We start from the raw sequence: 21,115 nt of genomic DNA, 5'->3' as shown, positions 1-21,115 counted from the left end.
TTGTAACTTGGCTTCTTGCAGTGAGGGAACCGCCAGAAGGCCCTCGGTGCTGGACCTCAGCATCCAGGCAGGATGATGGGGGTGGAGACGCTCCTTCAGGTATACTAAGCAGAAATCTCAGCTAAAGCAAGAATCTCAGCCAAAGCATCCATGACAGATGTCCATCCAACCCCTGCTTAGAAAACCTCCCAGGAAGGAGAGTCCACAACCTCCTGAAGGAGACTGTTCCACTGTCTCCTTCAACTCTCACTGTCAAAAAGCTCCTCCTGATGTTTAGTTGGAATCTCCTTACTTGTAACTCAAAGCCATGGGTTCGAGTTCTACCCTCCAGAACAGCAGAAAACAAACTTGCTTCATCTTCCACATGAGATATTTGAATATGGCTGGCACTGTGGGTTAAACCACAAAGCCTAGGACTTGCTGATCAGAAGGTCGGCAGTTCGAATCCCCGCGACGGGGTGAGCTCCCGTTGCTCTGTCCCTGCTCCTGCCAACCTAGCAGTTCAAAAGCACGTCAAAGTGCAAGTAGATAAGTAGGTACCACTCTGGCGGGAAGGTAAACGGTGTTTCCGTGCACTGCTCTGGTTTGCCAGAGGCGGCTTAGTCATGCTGGCCACATGACCCGGAAGCTGTACGCCGGCTCCCTCAGCCAATAAAGCGAGATGAGCACCGCAACCCCAGAGTCGGCCACGACTGGACCTAACGGTCAGGGGTCCCTTTACCTTTACCTTATCAAATCTCCTCTCCTTTCCAGGCTAAACATACCCAGCTCCCTCAACCGCTCCTCATAAGGCTTGGTTTCCAGACCTTTGATCATCTTTGTCACCTCCCATTGCACACGCCCCATATTGTCAATGTCCTTCTTATATTGTGGCGCCCAGAACTGGACACAGGAGTCCTGGTGGGGTCTGAGCAAGGCAGAATAGAGCAAGACAAAGCTACTTGATTACAGGAAAAGACACTGTCCGTGGCTCACTCCATCTGAGAGACGCCGACTGTGAAAGCACATCTGACTTATTTCGGGTGTGAAGCAATATTGGGAGTCTGAATTTTGCACCAGGGTAACCCACCCCAGTTGGAAAACTCCCCTTTTCTGGGGTCCAAAGATTTCATTAGGCACTTCTGCTTCATCCTCTAGCTTATCCTGGCAATCACATGGACTAGAAATTTTGCCGAACCTCTGCTTGTTTAAACTTCCTTTCAGAGCGAAACTACATTTCAAAGGCAAATGTGTTGTGCCCTAACAGACTCCCCCCACCCCTCCCACTGTTTATTTTGATTGAGAAGTTTCTTCAGGAACAGGCAATCTAGAGTGGAGAAGCAAAGTGGGGTGCTTAACTTCTTCCTGTGCAAATGGCGATGACTCCCCCTTTCCACCTTTTTAAATGCGTGCTTGTGAGGGTAAATCATCATCAATCTTTATTACGGTCCAGAGACCCAACAAATCATTACAAAGCAATACACAATTCATACAGCCTACCTCCAGGTTAAACAAGCATTCTGTTCAGAATATAGGGATTATTTGTTCTTGCAACCACCAATAAAAACTTTGCCACTGCTAATGTTCTAGCATTTGTCCGGTCTTTCAATAGGAACCTGACATAGTGAGCCTCTGATTTTCCTGGGAAAGGTACCAGCAAGGGTAGTATCAGTTCAGCCCTGGCTTGCTCATATTTTGCACAATGCAACAAAATATGTTTTATGGAATCGATGTCTTGAGGGTAAATAATGTCTTTTTAACCGGGGGGGGGGGGAGAAGCAGCTGATTTTGAGTTTAGGGCAAAGAAAGTGAGGAAAGGGTTACATGAGCCACTTCCATGCTTCAAATCCTCTCCCCAACTCCACCCCCCCCCCCCCGGGACCAGTACACAAGTTGGCATATAACATGTCCTTTGGCCCTGGGAGTGGCGATGGCTTTGGCCCCGATCCCACCTTCCAGTCCTGGGCATTGTTGCAGCCACAGAGGGGCCAGGTTAACATTCATTCCTCCTTACGGGGATTTATCGCCCGGACTTTGCAAAACGAAAGGAAGGCGAACTCAGCGTTGCGCCCCCAAAGTCCTCCCCTTGGAGCTCGCAGAGTCCTTTCTGCCCAACTGCCCTGGGACCGGTTTCGTAAACTGCTTCAAACGTTGCCTTAGGAGAGGACATAATCATCCAGCTTTAAAGGGATTTGGCCGGGGACCCGAAAACTGGGCATTTTTTGGCGTTTGCTAACATTTGCCATGGCGAGATTCAAAGGGGACGTCTGAGGCTTCCGTCCGGTGTCTCCTTGGGGAGCAGCTTCCTGTTTTCTGGAACAGTTTGGAGTGGGGGTGAAGAAGCAAAGGGGGAAAAAAACTTTTGGCTGTGGCTCTTCTCCCCCTCTCGGCCTTATTTGGCTCTCCTCCCTGGATGAACCCTGAAGAGGTTGCGCTCTCTCTCTGTCTGATCTTTGCTCATCACAAATATTCAGGGCTTTCTTGCTCCTTATTTTGCAGAGAGGGTTTGCTGCCTCTCTCCTCTTTGCCCAGGGAATTTCCAGATGTTCCTGCGCTTTTAAACAGCTGCTTCTAGGTGCCTCTTTAGGCGCTGTGCAGATTTTAAATCCACACGGAGGTGCATAAAATTTATGCTCAATTTGGAGAAAGCAGAAAGGAAGTTTGTCCTCCTCGTCACAGTAAAACACTGCAATCCGGAGTCGGCCAATGAAGCTGAAAGCTGTAAGCTTCAGGGCAGGCAAAATAAGTTACCGTATTTTTTGCTCTATAAGACTCACTTTTTCCCTCCTAAAAAGTAAGGGGAAATGTGTGTGCGTCTTATGGAGTGAATGCAGGCTGCGCAGCTATCCCAGAAGCCAGAACAGCAAGAGGGATCGCTGCTTTCGCTGCGCAGCGATCCCTCTTGCTGTTCTGGCTTCTGGGATTCAGAATATTTTTTTTTCTTGTTTTCCTCCTCCAAAAAACTAGGTGCGTCTTGTACGTCTTATAGAGCAAAAAATACGGTATTTCTTTGCACGGCGCAGGGTTTATTCGCTCCCCCAAGAGGTAAAGATCGCCACCAACTCTGGGTGGCTTCAAAAGCAAAGTAGACAAATCTAGTTAGGGAGAAATAACGTCAACATTTACATGCACTTTCAAATCTGTTTCTTAAGCCAGAGGTCTCTGTTGGGATGCAAGGTGTACTCTGAGCTTTAAAAGAAAAACACGCCCACAAAAGCTCTCTGTCAGAACTCTGTGTCAAGGTAACCCAAACCCTGACCAGAGAGAGGCTAGGTTCTGTGACCTTGTGGGAATAAAGCGGATTTGCAAGGCTTTCTCATTATTTATTTTCATTTATTAAATAGGTGCTCTGCTCTTGGCTCTGTAGATCTCAAGACTGTTCACAGCATGAAAATGCGAGATTAAAAAACACACAAAATGCATAATAACAAGAGCAAACAAGCAAACAAAAGAACCCTCCCAACAAACGCATTTAACAGGATATAGGATGTTAGCCAAAGACCTGGCTGAAGAAGAACATTTTCACCTGGTGCCTAAAGGCGTATAATGAAGGCGCCGGGCGAACTCCTCTGGGGAGAGCATTCCACAAATGGGGAGCCACTGCAGAAAAGGCCCCGTTTTTGGTGGACCTCGCTGCACCAGGACTCTCCCGGCTTGTGATTCCCAGCAGCTGGTATCTGGGGCATTCTGCCTCTGGCAGTGGGTGCTGGACGTAGCCTGAGTGGCGGGTAGCTATCGATGGACAGGAGCTGTTCAGGGTCTTAAGCCCCACCCCCCAGAACACTCAATATCTTATTGGGCAACCCCCCTGGCTTCTGAGACTTTATAAAACCATCATTCTTTTGCCCTGCCCTTTGTATCAGACAATTCAATTTGTGTTCATTAATCAGCTGGTTAATTAGCAGGTAGTGGCCATCAGACGATTGCAAGCGTAGTCTTCCTAATGTTTACTCAGCATGGGGATAAGATGGGGATAGTAACCAGGTTTCTGCAACACGCAGTGAGGATTTGCAAATGTCACACAACAGTATTTTAACTGTTAGATGCAGATATTGCTGCGATTTTATTGTACTGAACCTTTTGGAACCTCGTCTATATGCCAGTGAAGGTTTGAGATGGGTTGGTTGACATAGAGTTGGAAGGAACCAACCAAAAAGAATCTTTTTGCCCAATGTGGGGCTTGAATCCACGACCCAGGGAGTAAGGGTCTCATGTTATACCGACAACTGCTGTTCTTTCTCTTCCGAGCCTGCCTTCGCTACGATGAGGTTTAGGAATGCCTTTTTGCTCAAAACGAACCCTAATATTCTTGTTGTCATTTAGTCGTTTAGTCGTGTCCGACTCTTCGTGACCCCCTGGACCAGAGCACGCCAGGCACTCCTGTCTTCCACTGCCTCCCGCAGTTTAGTCAAACTCATGCTGGTAGCTTCAAGAACACTGTCCCACCATCTCATCCTCTGTTGTCCCCTTCTCCTTGTGCCCTCCATCTTTCCCAACATCAGGGTCTTTTCCAGGGAGTCTTCTCTTCTCATGAGGTGGCCAAAGTCTTGGAGCCTCATCTTCAGGATCTGTCCTTCCAGTGAGCACTCAGGGCTGATTTCCTTCCGAATGGAGAGGTTTGATCTTCTTGCAGTCCATGGGACTCTCAAGAGTCTCCTCCAGCACCATAATTCAAAAGCATCAATTCTTCGGCGATCAGCCTTCTTTATGGTCCAGCTCTCACTTCCTAATATTCTTAGGAAGTCTTAATTCCAGGACCTCTTTGGGTGACTTTTGGTCCTTTGGTATTGACTTGGCTCTAGTCTTGATGTTGTCCACCCCTTGCAAGCAGCTATTTTGTGGGGTGCTTCTTCTGTAGCAAATAGCGTTCCCGGGGTGTTGCCATGCCGCCTGTTTTGGCAGAAGCGACAAAGGGCCTAGTGGCACCTTAACAACGGGCGCATTTATTGTAGTTTAACAAGCTTCCGTGAACGAGAGTCTACTTCATCACATGCAGATTGGTGCCTGACTTCATCTTTGGGGGGGGGGGGTGAAGCCTGGGAGTCAGGAGTGGGAGAGGGAAATCCGCTCAGAAACAGCCCATGACGTCCCTACTAACCTGGTGCTAGAGGAGTCCCTAACTCAATGGTAGAGTGCATATCTTGCCTGCAGGAGCTCACAGGTTCAGTCCTCATGAAAAGCAATCTGTGGGGGATGGGAAAGTTGTGGAAGAGCCCTGCGCCTGGAGAGTCGCTGCCGGCTAGAGCAGGCCAAGCCTGGCTATATGGGCCAATGATTTGTCCCTGTGCAAGGCAACAGCTTAACTTCATAGCCTGCCATTGCCAGGTTTTCTGCACATACCTTATTTTTCCGTGTATAACACGCCCCCTACTTGTTGATCTTTTTTGGGGGAGGATTGCCCGGAGCTTTTCCGGGGGGGGGGGGGATGCAGTAAATCACTAACCCAACGGATAGGCGCTGACATTCGCTCACATCGCAGAAGCCAAAAAGCATCTGCTCAATTGCCAGCAGTGAGCGATGATCACACGCACAATTGCCCCGGCACCAGCCAATACAAACCAGCCTTTGCCGCAGCCACCAATCACCAACCAAATCGCCTGTGACAATCTGCAGCTCACGGCAGTCACATGTCCTCCCTACCCACTCTCTGTGTATAAGACAACCCCCGTTTTTTAACACTATTTTGGAGTTAAAAAACCCCCTCGTCTTATACACAGAAAAGTACGGTACGTCTTTAACATGGGCTGCCAGCCAATCTGAAGGTGCTTCCTGTTTTAAATTAATTTATCCTCACCCCCATTTTTCTTCCTCGATCTGAACTTAAATATGTTTGCATGTGGTGTTCAAAATTCCTCAGGGCGTCAGGTGTGTTTTGCTACTGGTGCGGGTCCAGTTGGGGATGCGTGGAGATTTCTGGGTGCCAGGCTGATCACCATGGTTTAAAAACCTCTGCCTTAGTCCATGTTGTTGTCTTCTTCGTGACCCCCTGGACCAGAGCACGCCAGGCACTCCTGTCTTCCACTGCCTCCCGCAGTTTGGTCAAACTCATGCTGGTAGCTTCGAGAACACTATCCAACCATCTCATCCTCTGTTGTCCCCTTCTCCTTGTGCCCTCCATCTTTCCCAACATCAGGGTCTTTTCCAGGGAGTCTTCTCTTCTCATGAGGTGGCCAAAGTATTGGAGCCTCAGCTTCAGGATCTGTCCTTCCAGTGAGCACTCAGGGCGGATTTCCTTCACATGCCATGGAAATGGAATTGGTATTAACTAGTCCATAAGACCCTGATGTTGGGAAAGATGGAGGGCACAAGGAGAAGGGGACGACAGAGGATGAGATGGTTGGACAGTGTTCTCGAAGCTACCAGCATGAGTTTGACCAAACTGCGGGAGGCAGTAGAAGACAGGAGTGCCTGGCGTGCTCTGGTCCATGGGGTCACGAAGAGTCGGACACGACTAAACAACAACATTAACTAGTCCATAGTTAATACCAGTTCCATTTCCATGGCGTGTGTCTCTACTCCTTGCATACAGGGACAAGTGAACAAGCTGCAGTCAAGCTATATGTAGCAGAGATCATAGAATTGTAAAATGGTAGCTTTGGAAGGGACCCTGAGAATCATCTAGTCCAAACTCCTTGCAAGTAGACATTCCTTTGTGGCGACGGCAACCTAGGTTTAAGGTGCCATTTGGAGGCTGGCTTATATTGCTCAGTTTCTAACACTGTTTGCATGTTGCAAAATCATCCTTGGAGGAGGAGAGGGCTCCCTCCCCATCTTTAAATGTGAGGCAGATAACAGTCTATATATTTTTTTAAAAAAAAGAAGGAAGGAAGGAAGGAAGGAAGGAAGGAAGGAAGGAAGGAAGGAAAAGGCCTTCTGCAATGTTTTGTCTGCCATCCAGCTTAGAAGCTGGCGAGATCCAGTCTCACCCAATAATTAATCAATGGGCTCGTTTTAAGCTGCAGTTAATATCTGCGCTGATCAATCGTTTTAAAGCTTGCTGCCCTATTTTTAGTGCATTTGTTTGCTACCCTGGATCTGTTTGGACACTAAACCGAATTAGGAACTGGATTTACCAAGGTTTGATTTGGGGTAGAGTTTCTAGTCCCTATGACGTGATGCCCTGGGAGTTTTGCAGCGAGGTTTTATGCTGTGAACCACCCTGTGATCTTCGGATGAAGGGCAGTACAGTGGTACCTCGGGTTACATACGCTTCAGGTTACATACGCTTCAGGTTACAGACTCCTCTAATCCAGAAATAGTGCTTCAGGTTAAGAACTTTGCTACAGGATGAGAACAGAATTCATGCTCCGGCGGCCCGGCAGCAGCAGGAGGCCCCATTAGCTAAAGTGGTGCTTCAGGTTAAGAACAGTTTCAGGTTAAGAACAGACCTCCAGAACGAATTAAGTACTTAACCCGAGGTACCACTGTATACAAATCTAATAAATAAAATAATAATACTAATTTTGGAATCTTCCCTACACCTGGACCAGCTGTGCTAGTGTGACACATAACTTTCTTTCCACCTTTTCCCCCTCTCCTTGGCAAAAGCACCAGCCTGTATTATTTGGAGTGGGGGGTGGGGAAACACAACTATATAATATAAATGTTGTTTCTGTGTTCTCTCTCTCTCCACAGTCTCTGGATGGGTTTGTGTTTGCACTGAACCAGGAGGGAAAATTCCTTTACATCTCCGAGACGGTGTCTATTTACCTTGGGCTCTCGCAGGTAGGAGCTGTGTGAGCTGTGTGCTAAAACGTGAATAATACATGCACAGACTGGAAATAAAAGAGGGGGGGAAACCCCACTCATGCGGCCAGATGTATAGCGCATGAGTATTATGCAGCCGGGTGGGGGTTGCGCTGGGAACAGGCAAGATTATTCTCTGCGGCGTCTGCAAGGTGGAGAATCTACAGGCTCCCAAATACTTTGCGGGCTGCAGCCAGATACCGTTGGGCAGCTGGAATGGGCAGGAATGGTTGCAGCCAACCCATAATTTGCTTACTATGGTATTCGCTAAGCATGCATAGCTGGGATTTCTTGCAGACTTCTGAGAACCTCTTCTGCCATTTTAATAGGGAGAGAGAGAGAGCGCGCGCATATGTGTAGTCCTCATGAGGACAGTCCTTTTGCCCATGCATAAAGGAAGTTGACTTGTTTAGCTTAGGAGGTTGAAACCAGACGTGCTAGAGCAGCCTTTGTCAACCTGGTGCCCTCCAGCTGTTTTGGACGGCAATTCTCATCCGCCCCAGCCAGCACAGAGATCTAGGACTCCACAAGTGATTCTGGGAGAGTGAACAGGATTGGGCAAAATGGACATAAAAATGGACATAAAACGCTGCTGAAACATGTACAGTGAATAAGAATGCAACTTTAATCTGACAAAAAAAAGTATACATACGAATAAAATTTCTAAAATGCAGTGAGATATGATCTCAGCTACCCAGAATGACGCCTAAAGGCAGGTGCATGGGAAAGTGTGGGATAACACTTGCTCTGATGCGGCAGCAGTTTAACTCTCCGCTTGCAAAGAAATCAGAATGATGGCTCATTAAATAGCCAGTGTAGCGGATCTCCCTGCAAACCAATCTGGATGAATGCTCAACAAACTGGGCGGTTTGGAAACGCCCTTAGTTTTGCAAGGATGATAATGATGATGATGATAATAATAATAATAATAATAATAATAATAATAATAATAATAATAATAATAATAATAATATATTTCTACCCCGCCCATCTGGCTAGGTTCCCCCAGCCACTCTGGGCAGCTTCCAACAAAGATTAAAAATGCACTAAAACACCAGTCATTAAAAACTTCCCTAAACAGGGCTGCCTTCAGATGTCTGTCTGTGATCCCTGTAAGGGCCAGCTGCATATTCTTGCATTGCAGAGGGTTGGACTAGATGACATTCAGGGTTCCCTTCCAACACTATAGTTCTACAATCCATGAGAGTGTGGTGCATTGGGACCTCTCCCTCTCTCTTTCCCCCTTAAATTGGGCTGCCTTTGTGTGCTCAAGCTTCAGAGTGCGAGCTTCCAGGTTCCACAGGATGTTTCCTTGGGCTTGGCTGCACGAGAAACTTCTGAGCCGAAGGCTTTGCCCGGCCCCAGCGCCACCCTTTGCCTCCTGGCGTGGTGTGCTCTCCCCACACTTTTTAGCGTTCTGGGTCCCACCTCCCAACAGAGAACATCGCTCCCCTTCCTGGCCTGCCGATTTCCAGGCCCCCCCCCCCAATAAACACTTCACAGTCCTTGCCGCATGAATAATTAATCGTGGTAATTATCTCTGCTACAAACGATGCAATTTAAACATGCTTTGTCTGATAATTGATGATCGGCCTTCCTTCTGAGCTGCGATTGATGGGTTGCAGCTAGGAGAAAGGGAGAAGAGAAGAGCGTCGTCGTCGTCCCCCCGCCATATCCCACCACGCTCATGTTTTCCAGGAGACCTTGGGGAGGAGGAAGTCGGGAGCAAATTGCAAATTCCACACACCCCACCTGCATCTTCCTTGCAAAGCACCCTGTTAAAGGTGGTTTGCCCTAAGGGAAGGGAGCGCATAACCCCATTTGTACCCTCAAAAACATCCACCTTCCATTGCCGGGACTCCCACTGTTGTCCCAGGTGCCACGCTGCTTGATGAGCGACCTCGCAGCAGTAAGCAATTTTTTATTTTTGCATTGTCCTAAATTGCAGGGTTTTTGGGGGGTGGCAAGGTGATGCCAACAAAGGTCCGTATAGTTAAAGCCATGGTTTTCGCAGTAGTGATGTATGGAAGTGAGAGCTGGACCATAAAGAAGGCTGGTCACCAAAGAATTGATGCTTTTGAATTATGGTGCTGGAGGAGACTCTTGAGAGTCCCATGGACTGCAAGAAGATCAAACCTCTCCATTCTGAAGGAAATAAGCCCTGAGTGCTCACTGGAAGGACAGATCGTGAAGCTGAGGCTCCAATACTTTGGCCACCTCATGAGAAGAGAAGACTCCCTGGAAAAGACCCCGATGTTGGGAAAGATGGAGGGCACAAGGAGAAGGGGATGACAGAGGACGAGATGGTTGGACAGTGTTCTCGAAGCTACCAGCATGAGTCTGACCAAACTGCAGGAGGCAGTGGAAGACAGGAGTGCCTGGCGTGCTCTGGTCCAGGGGGTCACGAAGAGTCGGACACGACTAAACGACTAAACAACAACAAGAAGCTGATTCCACTCAGTGTCATTTACGCGTTTGTTTAAAGCGTTTTTTTCTTCGACCCTTCGGCCAAAAAGGACCCCGCACCTCCCACAGCTTGCAGTCTGAAAATACGTGGCACGAAAGGAAAAGGCGATGAGGAGGGAGGAGGGGAGAAAGGGAGCTTGGCTCTTCGAGTTTCAAATCTCTTGTAGCAAGCAGCTGAGAAGGGAACTGTGCTCCCGGGGAGCCGACAGCGAAAGGAGCCGGTTTGTGAGCACAGTCGATGTCACGACCCTGCTTCCCTTCTCGAGAGTTGGGACAGAGACGAAAGGTTGCAACCAAGTCTTCACTCCCCCCCTAGCCTCTTGTGAAGGAATCATCCATAACAGCAACCGAAGAGCTGCAGATTCGTAAAGCAAATCGTAAAACGACCATGGCCATTTCTCTTGAGAGACAAGCCCCGTTTCCTGCACACGAAAGTCGCTTAACACTCAACATAACACCCCGCAAGCTTTCCCTTTTCTTTTTAAGCTTTCTTATTTTTCGTTTTCACCTTGACAACAAGGCAAGAATGTGAAAGCAGGGGGCTGACGGCGGGATTTGAATATCAGCAGAGGGGAACGTGCTCCGGCCCCGACCAATCAATAGCGCCAGTTTCGCTCCGTGCAGTGCCGAACGAGACCTCTTTTGCCTTTCAACTTTCCATTTCCCCTTAAGCAATTAGAGCTGGATGAAGGGGTATGGGGAGGCAAGGGACCAGCCCCCCCCCAGCGGAGAGCCCTGTTGTTAGGAGGTGTCAGTCGGCTGGCGCCGGGCCCAGGAATGGCAGTTTGTGCAGCCTGAGTGACAGCTGCCTCTTCCATCAGCACATCTCCCTTTCGGAGAAGGAGAACGAGAGGATGCCGGCAACCGATTCCTCTTATTCCCGAGGAGTCCAGCTATGCAGGAAGGGAAACTGAGGCAGAGAAGGGGGTGGGCGCCTCGAGCGAAGAAGACCCAGTTCATCCTAGAGGAAATCTGGCTTTTGTGCCATCCGCCTCTCGGAGTTGGCATCTGAACCCCTCTTGTTTGCCACAAACCCAACTCAGGTGCTGGAATTTCGGCAGCCGCGTTCCAGCCCCCCAGAATCCTTTGCTCTTACCCTCCAGGAACCAAACTCTTGAAAGAAGAGTTTTGAACGGAGGCCAAGAGCTTGCAGCGCCGTTCGGACTTCGTGCTGGCTGCAAAACGGTGTGGGCATCTGTTCTCCGGAAAATATACCATGGAGGCAACTGGGTCAGAATCAGGCCTTATCTGCCCCCGTGCAGAGAAGGGTGGCAGAATGAGTGCCCATGTGCACGGGGCGTATTCCTGTTTTGGTCCTGGGAATACTCTGCTGGTAAGATCTTGAGAGACCCTGCAAGCCAAAACACACCTCCTGATTGTCTGGAATTCAGGATTTTTTCAGTGTGCACGGAACAATTATGGGGAAGCCGTTGTAAATAACAAATCTTGAGTCTGGTTCATCCCCACCCACTCCTTGTTTCTTCGGGTGGCTTCCTTCCTGTGCTTTCCTTCTCTCTCCCCCCCCCCCCCACAATCTGGTTGGGGTGTGCCTGAGAACAGCTGCGGGGCGGGGGGGCGGGGCGGGGAGAGACAAGGCGACTGCTCCGCTTTTCAAGCTGATTTTTGCTCCCCGAGGCCCCCACTTACAAACTGGGCACTTTCAACCTGTTCTCTGGCAAAGATTCCAGACTGGAGCAAACCCCGGGCAAGGAGAAGGCAGCCTTTGATATAGCATTAAATTGTGATGGAGAAGACCTTGCCGGAGGCCGTAGGAAAAAGGCAGAGGGGACTGGCGGGGGGGGGGGGCGGGTGAGAGGAAAAGAAGACAGGTAGTGTGTGTGTGTGTGTGTAGAAGGAAGGTGACTCTTGCATCCCACTCTCAATTTCATCAGGACTCTACTGGGCAGCTCCTTCTCATACTGGGTCTGGAATGGAGTCGGTTCGTCTGGGTCTCGTGCATCCCCGAATTCTTCTCCCCTCTTCAAACAGGAGCTTCAAATGCACCGGAAACGCCTCTCCATCATCTCTGTGCCCCCCTCGAATCCCACCTACTCTTTCCCCCCAAATTCCTTTCTTTCTCAGCCTTTACATTTAGAAACCAACCAACCAACACCACAGCTTTAAGGCTGAGCCTGGCCACCGTGGACCTTCAGCTCCTTGGGGCCGGCCCACCCATTAGGTAGTGGGAGGCGGCCGCTTCAGGCAGCAGTTGCTTGGTTGAAGGCGTTGGAGGGAACAGAGTTGTGTGTGGTGCAAGGTTCTTTCTGCGTCTCTTAAGCTACCCTGCTACCCTCAGGTGCAGAAGAGGACGCTTGGCAGAGCTGAAGTCAGAGGCATCTCCCAGCCCGGTCGGATTCTGCACACAGAAGAGGGAGTGTGTGTGTGATCTGGGCATTTGCCTCTGGCAGCAAAACATCTTGGGCCAGCCTTGGCCCAGCCATTTGCCCTCTGGCCCTCAACCCATCAGCTCATTCAAGACATGCAAGTAGGATGTGATGGTCAGATGCATCGCCTGTTTTCCCCTCCCTTGGCAATCTAATCTGTGACCGTCTTCCTGCTGTGGAAAAGCATCCTTAAGAAGATAAGAGGGCCTTCTGGCAGTTCCCTCATTGCAAGAAGTAAGGTTACAGGGAACCAGACAGAGGGCCTTCTTGGTAGTGGCGCCCGCCCTGTGGGACACCCTCCCATCAGATGCGAAGGAAATTAGCAGCTATCTTCTCTTTAAAAGACATCCGAAGGCAGCCCTGTTTAGGGAAGTTTTTAATGTTTAATGCTGTATTGTTTTTAACACTTGATTGGAAGCCGCCCAGAGTGGCTGGGGAAACTCAGCCAGATGGGCGGGATATAAATAATAAATACTGTATTTTTCACAATATAGGGTGCACCGGCCCATAGGGCGCACCTAGTTTGGGGGTGGTAAAGAAAAAAAAATTTCCCCCCCCCCCAGGCGCAGGGCTGGGGAAGCCCTAGCTTCCCCCGACCCCAGCCCCCAGAACAGGCTGCTATCCGCAATCCTTTGGAGCCCGGCGGGAACTCCCCCGCGCTCAGAAAGCTTGCAGATAGTTGCCCGAAGCCCGGAGAGCCCAGCTCTGCACTCTCCGGGGTTTGGGATGCAGGCTGCTATCCGCAAGCCTTGGGAGCCCGGCAGGAACTCCCGCCGCGCTCCGAAGGCTTGTGGATAGCTTCCTGAAGCCTGGAGAGCGAGAGGGGTTGGTGCGCACTGACCCCTCTCACTCTCCAGGCTTCAGCGAAAGCCTGCATTCACCCCATAGGACGCACACACATTTCCCCTTCATTTTTGGAGGGGGAAAAGTGCCTCCTATAGGGCGAAAAATACGGTAATAAATTATTTATTATTATTATTATTATTATTATTATTATTATTATTATTATTATTATTAGCAGAGCACCCCTGTTGTGGTTAGTAGCCATTGGGGAAGACGGTGCCAGGTGCTGTACAGAATTGAACAGCCAGGCCAGAGGTGTGTTGCTAACAAGCCCCGGCTCTTTAGAGGTCTTTGACCCTGCAGGAGGGGGCAGCAAATATATTTCCTTTCCTCCCGTCTGCTTTCCGTGTCCCCCCCCCCTTAACCCGCCGCCGCCCCCTCCTTCTTCCTCCGCCTTCCTCGCCTCTTTCAGTCAAATTGCCCTTTGCTGGTGCATCTTTAATGAGGAGCAGCTCTTTTCGAATGCACCTGACCCTGCCGATACCTCGGCATTATTATTTATTGATCCCTTTCTCCTGTCCGCCCCCCCCCCCAATTCATTACGATGTGGGAAACGTTAACCCGAAGTGCTGACCTTTAGTATTCAAATCAGGCAGTGCTGTTCCCTGGCTGCCTGCATGCTGATGAGCTGCTGTTGGGTCGGTAGGCAGGGTGGCTCGGAGGTCACGGAGGTGGGGGCCTACCTTTTTATTTTATTTTATTCCTGGGGAGAGGGTGGCGGCTAACAGAGAGGGCTGGGTTGTGTGCTCCTAGCTGCCTTTGCGGGGGGGGGGGGGTTCAGGCAGCAGCCGAACGCAGCTGCCGCTTCTCGATGTTTGCGCAGGGTGGGCCCCTTCTGCATGCAGATGTGCCGGCACACCCAGATTCCCCCAAAATCTAGGGCGGAGCCACAAAACAAGGGACATCGCAGCGGGCAGGAAGGCTGCAGCTTGATTGCCGAGTGCATTGAGGAATAATAATAATAATAATAATAATAATAATAATAATAATAATAATTTTTTATTTACCGTATTTTTTGCTCTATAAGACTCACTTTTTCCCTTCTAAAAAGTAAGGGGAAATGTGTGTGCGTCTTATGGAGCGAATGCAGGCTGCGCAGCTATCCCAGAAGCCAGAACAGCAAGAGGGATCGCTGCTTTCACTGCTCAGCGACCCCTCTTGCTGTTCTGGCTTCTGAGATTCAGAATATTTTTTTTCTTGGTTTCCTCCTCCAAAACCTAGGTGTGTCTTATGGTCTGGTGCGTCTTATAGAGCGAAAAATATGGTATATCCTGCCCTCCCCAGCCAAAGCCGGGCTCAGAGCGGCTAGCAACAATAAAAGTAACACAGTTCACATAAAAGCACAATCAATTAATTAAAATACATTCTAAAATCAATTCAGAATCAAATTAATGGCAACCATTGGGCTAGAGTTCTGTGAGGATTACCAAAGGAGGGAGTCAGACTGTGCCTCGGCCAAAGGCCTGGTGGAACAGCTCTGTCTTGCAGGCCCTGCGGAAAGATGTCAAGTCCCGCAGGGCCCTAGTCTCTTGTGACAGAGCGTTCCACCAGATCGGGGCCACGGCCGAAAAAGCCCTGGCTCTGGTTGAGGCCAGCCTAACCTCCCTGTGGCCCGGGACCTCTGAGATGTTTTTGTTTGAAGACCGTAAGGTCTGACAGTAAGAGCTGTTCGACAGTGGAATTTGCTGCCAAGGAGTGTGGTGGAGTCTCCTTCTTTGGAGGTCTTTAAGCAGAGGCTTGACAACCATATGTCAGGAGTGCTCTGATGGTGTTTCCTGCTTGGCAGGGGGTTGGACTCGATGGCCCTTGTGGTCTCTTCCAACTCTATGATTCTATGATTCTATGATTCCTCCGTGGGACATACCAGGAGAGGAGGTCCCGTAGGTACGAGGGTCCTAGGCTGTATAGGGCTTTAAAGGTTAAAACCAGCACCTTAAACCTGATCCTGTACTCCACTGGGAGCCAGTGCAGCTGGTATAGCACCGGGTGAATGTGATCTCGCAGCGAAGACCTCGTAAGGAGTCTCGCTGCGGCATTCTGCACCCGCTGGAGTTTTGTCGCGTATTCCACGCGGCGTTTTCAGCGAAGCACTAAGAGTTCCAGGTTTTTCAGTGCAGTCTTTTTTTAATGTGAGCTATATACAGGCATTTACAAAAGAAACAGTCCATACAGAGTACTTACAAACGAATACTCTCCACCACAGCACCACCACACTACAGCACAACCACCACACTCACTGTTAAACAGGCTTTCCTTTTAAAACAGGTGATAGCCAATCACACTAATCACACTCCTGCTGAGTCACTCTGACCCAGCAGAGTATTGCATCATCCTGTTGAAGCCTGCAGACTTATCTAGTATCCTGCGAATCCCAACACTCCTCCTTAAGTCAAAGGCTTGAGACCTAATAATTCTCTTAAGTCTCGAAATTTAGGAGCATCCAAACATTTTGTATACAAATCTGCCACATTACATTTTGTGTTACAGTGCTGTACCTTTAACACATTTCTTTCCAAAGCATTTTTCACATTTCCGTATCTTATAGCAATATGTTTACTCTTGCTTTTAAAGTTCTGTTTGTTAGCAAGCTGTTGTGCAGCCATGTTGTCACTTAGCACAGTGATTGGCATTTCAGAAGGTATTCCAAGCTCTTTTGTTAGGCAAGCAAACCATTCTATTTGTGATACACATTCACTTATGGCTGAGTATTCTGCTTCACAAGTACTTGTGGCAACAAATGTTTGTTTCTGGGATTTCCACTGAACCAGGGCATTTCCAATATATATGGCATAGCCAGTGGTAGACTTTCCATTTTCTCTGTCCCCCCAGCTGGCATCAGCGTATGCATACACTTGCTGATCATATCCTGTATCCAGCACCAGTTTGTAATCTTTTGTGCCTTTCAGATACCTTAGGATTCTTTTAAGTGCTACCCAATCTCTCAGAGCCGGGTCTGCACTTCTTTGGCTTAACATGTGCACTGCCAATGTTATGTCGGGTCTTGTCCAACAACTTAAATATAACAGAGAACCCAACAGAGAATGAAACGCTGTTGCATTCTCACATTTTTGCCCTTCTGGTTCATTTTTGTACTGGGTAGTTATGGGAGTGTCAACCTCATTTGCCCTCTCCATTCCATATGTCTTCAGTAACTTTTCAATTTTTTCCTTCTGACTCAGAGAGTAGACGCCCTCTTCATTTCTCTGAACCTCTACTCCTAAGTAATTCTGAATCTCTCCCAAATACTTCAGTTTGTATTTGTTACCTAGGCTGTTTATAAACCAAGACACTTGCTTTTGTGCAGTTGTTATTAGACAGATATCGTCAACATACAAAAGTAAATAACAAACACTTCCTTGCACCATTGCTGAGTATAAACAGGAATCAGCCAGGCTTTGTTTGAATCCCATCTTTTTCAAAGTTGTGTCTATGCATTCATGCCATAGACGTGCACTTTGGTGTAAACCGTATAGTGCCCTTTGCAGTTTTAACACCATGCTGTCTTTTTCCAGCTCATAACCTGGTATTTGCTGTAAATACACCTCGGCATCAATAGGAGCATTTAAATATGCTGAGGCAACATCAAAATGATTAACTTTTAACCCTCTCAGACTTGCCATTGCTAAAACTGATTTTACTGTTTCAGCCTTTGCTGTTGGGGCAAACACTTCATCATAATGTATCATTTTCCTCTGTGTAAAGCCCCGTGCAACCAACCTGGCTTTCCTCTGACAACTACCATCAGCCAGTTTTTTCACTTTAAAAACCCACTTACAGCTTATGGGCTTTTTACCTTTAGGCAATTCTGTAGGTACAAACACATTGTTGTTTAGCAGAGAGTTATACTCTGCCTGCATTGCCTTTAACCACGCCTCTTTCTCTAGAGTAGGTAACTCTTGCACTTCTTCAAAGTTTTCTGGCTCAGTTACACAAACCTGGTTTATGGTGGCTGGGAACCCATAACGGTCTGGAGGTTGACCTTTATTACTTCTTGCAGACCTCCTTGGTTCATTAATCTCACCCCCTGGGCTACCTTCAGGACTGCTTTTGGGGTGGATTGACTCTGTAGATCTACCTCCTCCTGTCCCTGTTGCACTTTCTTCTCTCCCCTGCTTTATGCTAGCAGCTGGAGAAAAATGCTCAGCCTTTACCTCCTCCCTTTCAGTTTCTCTGGGAGAGGTGCCAATTCTCAGCTTTGTTTCAACTGCCTTATCAGGTATGCTCGGCAGTAAAACTTTTTCTGGCAGCAGGTTTGCATGTATCTTGGGCCAATTTCTTTGCTCATTAAAGCTGGCTGATCGACTGTAACTCAAAAGATTTTTATCATCTTCAAACCTGTAGGCTTTCGTACCACTTTCATACCCAAGAAATAGCAACTGCTGTGCCCTTTTCCCACCTTTTCTTCGGTTTTTTACAGGTATGTCAACCCACGCCTTTGTCCCAAAGATTCTCAAATGTTGCAAACTGGGACTTTTGTTATAGAGAATTTTATAGGGTATGTCATCTAGTACCCTTGACCACAAGCGATTCCCAATATAGTTCGCAGTCTTAATACTTTCAGCCCAGTACTTAATTGGAAGATTTGCATCTGCTAACAATGCTTTCATTTGTGTCTGCAAGACACCTCCCCTACGCTCTGCTACTCCGTTCTCCTGAGGCGTTGCCACATTGGTAAGCCTATGTTTAATCCCTTGGGAACGCAACCAGTTTCTTAGGGAGCTTGCCATAAACTCTCCTCCCCTGTCTGTCTGAATAGAGCACACCTTTTCGCCAAGTTGCCTTTCTACCCTTCTTACCCAGAACTTCAAAGTTTGGGCAACGTCAGACTTCTGCTTTAATGGATAGACCCAGCCAAATCTAGAATAGTCATCCACTAGAATCAAACAATACTTGTTATGGGAGACACTTGGTGGAAAAGGACCAGTTACATCAGCATGAATCAACTCCAGTGGTTTTTTGGTTTCTCTCTGGCTTGCTCTTGCTACTGGGCAAGCCCTGCTTTTAACCTCCTTGCAGATATTGCAGTCTAAGTAATTATCACAACTTTTAATGTTTTTTATCCCCCCACACAACTCCAATGTTTTGTTCAGCACCTTATAGCTAGCATGAGCCAGACGCCTGTGCAGGAGATGAATACACATATCATGGGTTGGGACATTTTGCACATTCGCAACCCTAGACTCACACTGCAGTACATACATATTAGTTCTAAGGTTAGCATTTGCCAACACTGCCCCATTTTGCTTTATCTGGCACTGATCTCCCACAAAGTTTACTTCAAAGCCTGCTTTTGCCAAGTCAGGAATGCTCAGGAGATTGTTTTGCAAACTAGGCACACACAACACATTCCTGAATGTGTGTCCCAGCTGTGGGAACACAACCTCCCCCTCACAAACCACATTGGCTTTCTGGCCCGTAGCAAGACTTACATGTTTTTTGTTTGTAGCCCTAGCATCAGTTAGCAGTCCTTTTCTTTTACAAAAGGTTTGAGAAGCTCCACTGTCCAGAACCCACAGCTCTTCATTTTCTTGACCATCTGCAGACACCCAAGCGGTAGACTCCCTCTGCTGCCTCTTGTGCTTCTGCTGTTTTTGTTGTTTTCTTGGGCAGTCCCGCAGCAGATGTCCACTGGACTTGCAGCAAAAACACCCTTTTACTTTGTTGACCACCGACTGGTCTGCAGCAGCTCCTCCTGGCTGTTTCTCCGGCTCCCGACACCTCTGCTCTTCCCAGCTGTTGTTCCCTCTGGGATGCTCCAACAGCTGGGCTGAGGTCATCTTTCGCTCTGCACGCCTGTCCTCCTCTGCATACAATCGTCCGGTAATGTATTCCAGAGTCAGCTTATCAGTCTCTACAGACTCAAGGGAGTTGACCAGCATATCATAGCTGTCATCAAGGGAACTCAGGACTATAAAGACTTTGTCCTCTTCCCCCACAGGCCTCCCTCTTAAGGCTAGCTCCTGGAAACAGCCTGTTAGGAATTTTAGGTGGTTTACCAGGGAGTCCCCCGGTTTCTTCCGACACCGGTACAGTCTCCTGGTCAGTGTTATCAGTGAGCCAGCTGTCTCTCGCACATGGACAGCCTTGAGCGCATTCCACGCCTCACTTGCCGTCACCTTATCAGCTACGTAGACTAGCTGGCTGTCATCCACTCCAAGGATGATCGTAGCCAAAGCTTTCTCATCCTTTTCAAGCTGGGCCTCTGCTAGTGCCAGCTCTTCATCGTCGTCCTCCCACTCCTCCTCCGGGGGCTGCGGTGGATCTTCCACCACCTTCCACAGGCCCTCACACTTGAGGAAGTGTTGCATGCGGACTGACCAGGTGCTGTAGTTCGTGGCCGTCAGCTTCTCCAGCAACACGCCAGTTCTGGACTGCTCCATCCCTGCAGCTCACCTCCAGCACCCACGGCTAGATAACTGCCACCTGTACTCTTGCGCAGCGGAAGCGTGCTGGGCCCATAACCCTGTCGCGTATTCCACGCGGCGTTTTCAGCGAAGCACTAAGAGTTCCAGGTTTTTCAGTGCAGTCTTTTTTTAATGTGAGCTATATACAGGCATTTACAAAAGAAACAGTCCATACAGAGTACTTACAAATGAATACTCTCCACCACAGCACCACCACACTACAGCACAACCACCACACTCACTGTTAAACAGGCTTTCCTTTTAAAACAGGTGATAGCCAATCACACTAATCACACTCCTGCTGAGTCACTCTGACCCAGCAGAGTATTGCATCATCCTGTTGAAGCCTGCAGACTTATCTAGTATCCTGCGAATCCCAACAAGTTTCTGGGTCAGTCTCAAGGGCAGCCCCACGTAGAGCGAGTTACAGTGCCTGGAGATTGACACCCCGCCCCCACCAATGCTGGATCCTTTTTTAAAGGTAGAAAAGCATCTGGTTGGCGTGCAGAAGGTCTCATCGCCAGTGGCACCACTGGCAGGCTAAATGATCAGGTAGCGGCAGGAACCTCTTTTCTCTGAGAGCCTGGAAGAGCAGCTGCCAGTCAGGCTGGATAGCTCTGGTCTATACGGGCCATTGGTCTAATATTGGAGGCAGCGACTTCACATTGCAACCCAGAGCAGTTACAGGTAGGTAGCCGTGTTGGTCTTCCTTAGTCAAAGCAAAACAAAATAAAAAATAAAAAATAAAATAAAAAAAATCCCACAGCCACTTCAAATTTGGTGATGATCTGTTCCTCTACAGCAATGGGCACCTGCATGGCTCCACAGTATGCCAACATCTTCATGGCAGATTTAGAACGACGTTTCCTAAACTCCTATCCACTCAAACCTCTCTTGTACCTGCGATACATTGATGATGTTTTTATTATCTGGACCCATGGTCAACAGACCCTGGACACTTTCCACCAGACATTCAGTGACTTTCACCCCACCATCAACTTAACAATGAACCAATCTGTTCAAGAAATACATTTTTTGGACACTACTATAAAAATACAGGACGGGCATATAGACACCACCTTATACCGTAAACCAACTGACCGACAAACATATCTACATGCTTCTAGCTACCATCCCAAACATACCAAACAATCCATTGTATATAGCCAGGCTCTACGTTGCAGCTGCATCTGTTCACTCTAACGTGCTATTGGAATCAATTATTTTATTTTATTTATTTTATTTTGTTTCAACCCAGAGCAGTGAGTCTGCTGTTCTCTTTAAAAAGATAAA

General features: G+C 48.3%; 1 protein-coding gene across 3 annotated transcripts in view; it reads left to right on the top strand.

The window, feature by feature from the left end:
• The window catches only part of NPAS1 (neuronal PAS domain protein 1), a 109,814-nt gene that overhangs the window by 58,629 nt on the left and 30,070 nt on the right, over positions 1-21,115 (top strand). For 2 of the 3 annotated variants that reach the window (XM_028742157.2, XM_028742156.2), the window contains exon 5: positions 7,615-7,704. The exons of the other annotated variant lie outside the window; for it this stretch is intronic. In XM_028742157.2, the coding sequence (XP_028597990.2) occupies positions 7,615-7,704 (90 nt within the window). The remainder of the gene's footprint in view (positions 1-7,614; positions 7,705-21,115) is intronic. 3 annotated transcript variants of the gene reach the window in all.

Source organism: Podarcis muralis, chromosome 7, assembly GCF_964188315.1.
Source record: "Podarcis muralis chromosome 7, rPodMur119.hap1.1, whole genome shotgun sequence".
NCBI lineage: Eukaryota > Metazoa > Chordata > Lepidosauria > Squamata > Lacertidae > Podarcis > Podarcis muralis.
The sequence above is the reverse complement of the archived record's forward strand: the minus strand, read 5'-3'. Positions and strand labels throughout refer to the sequence as shown.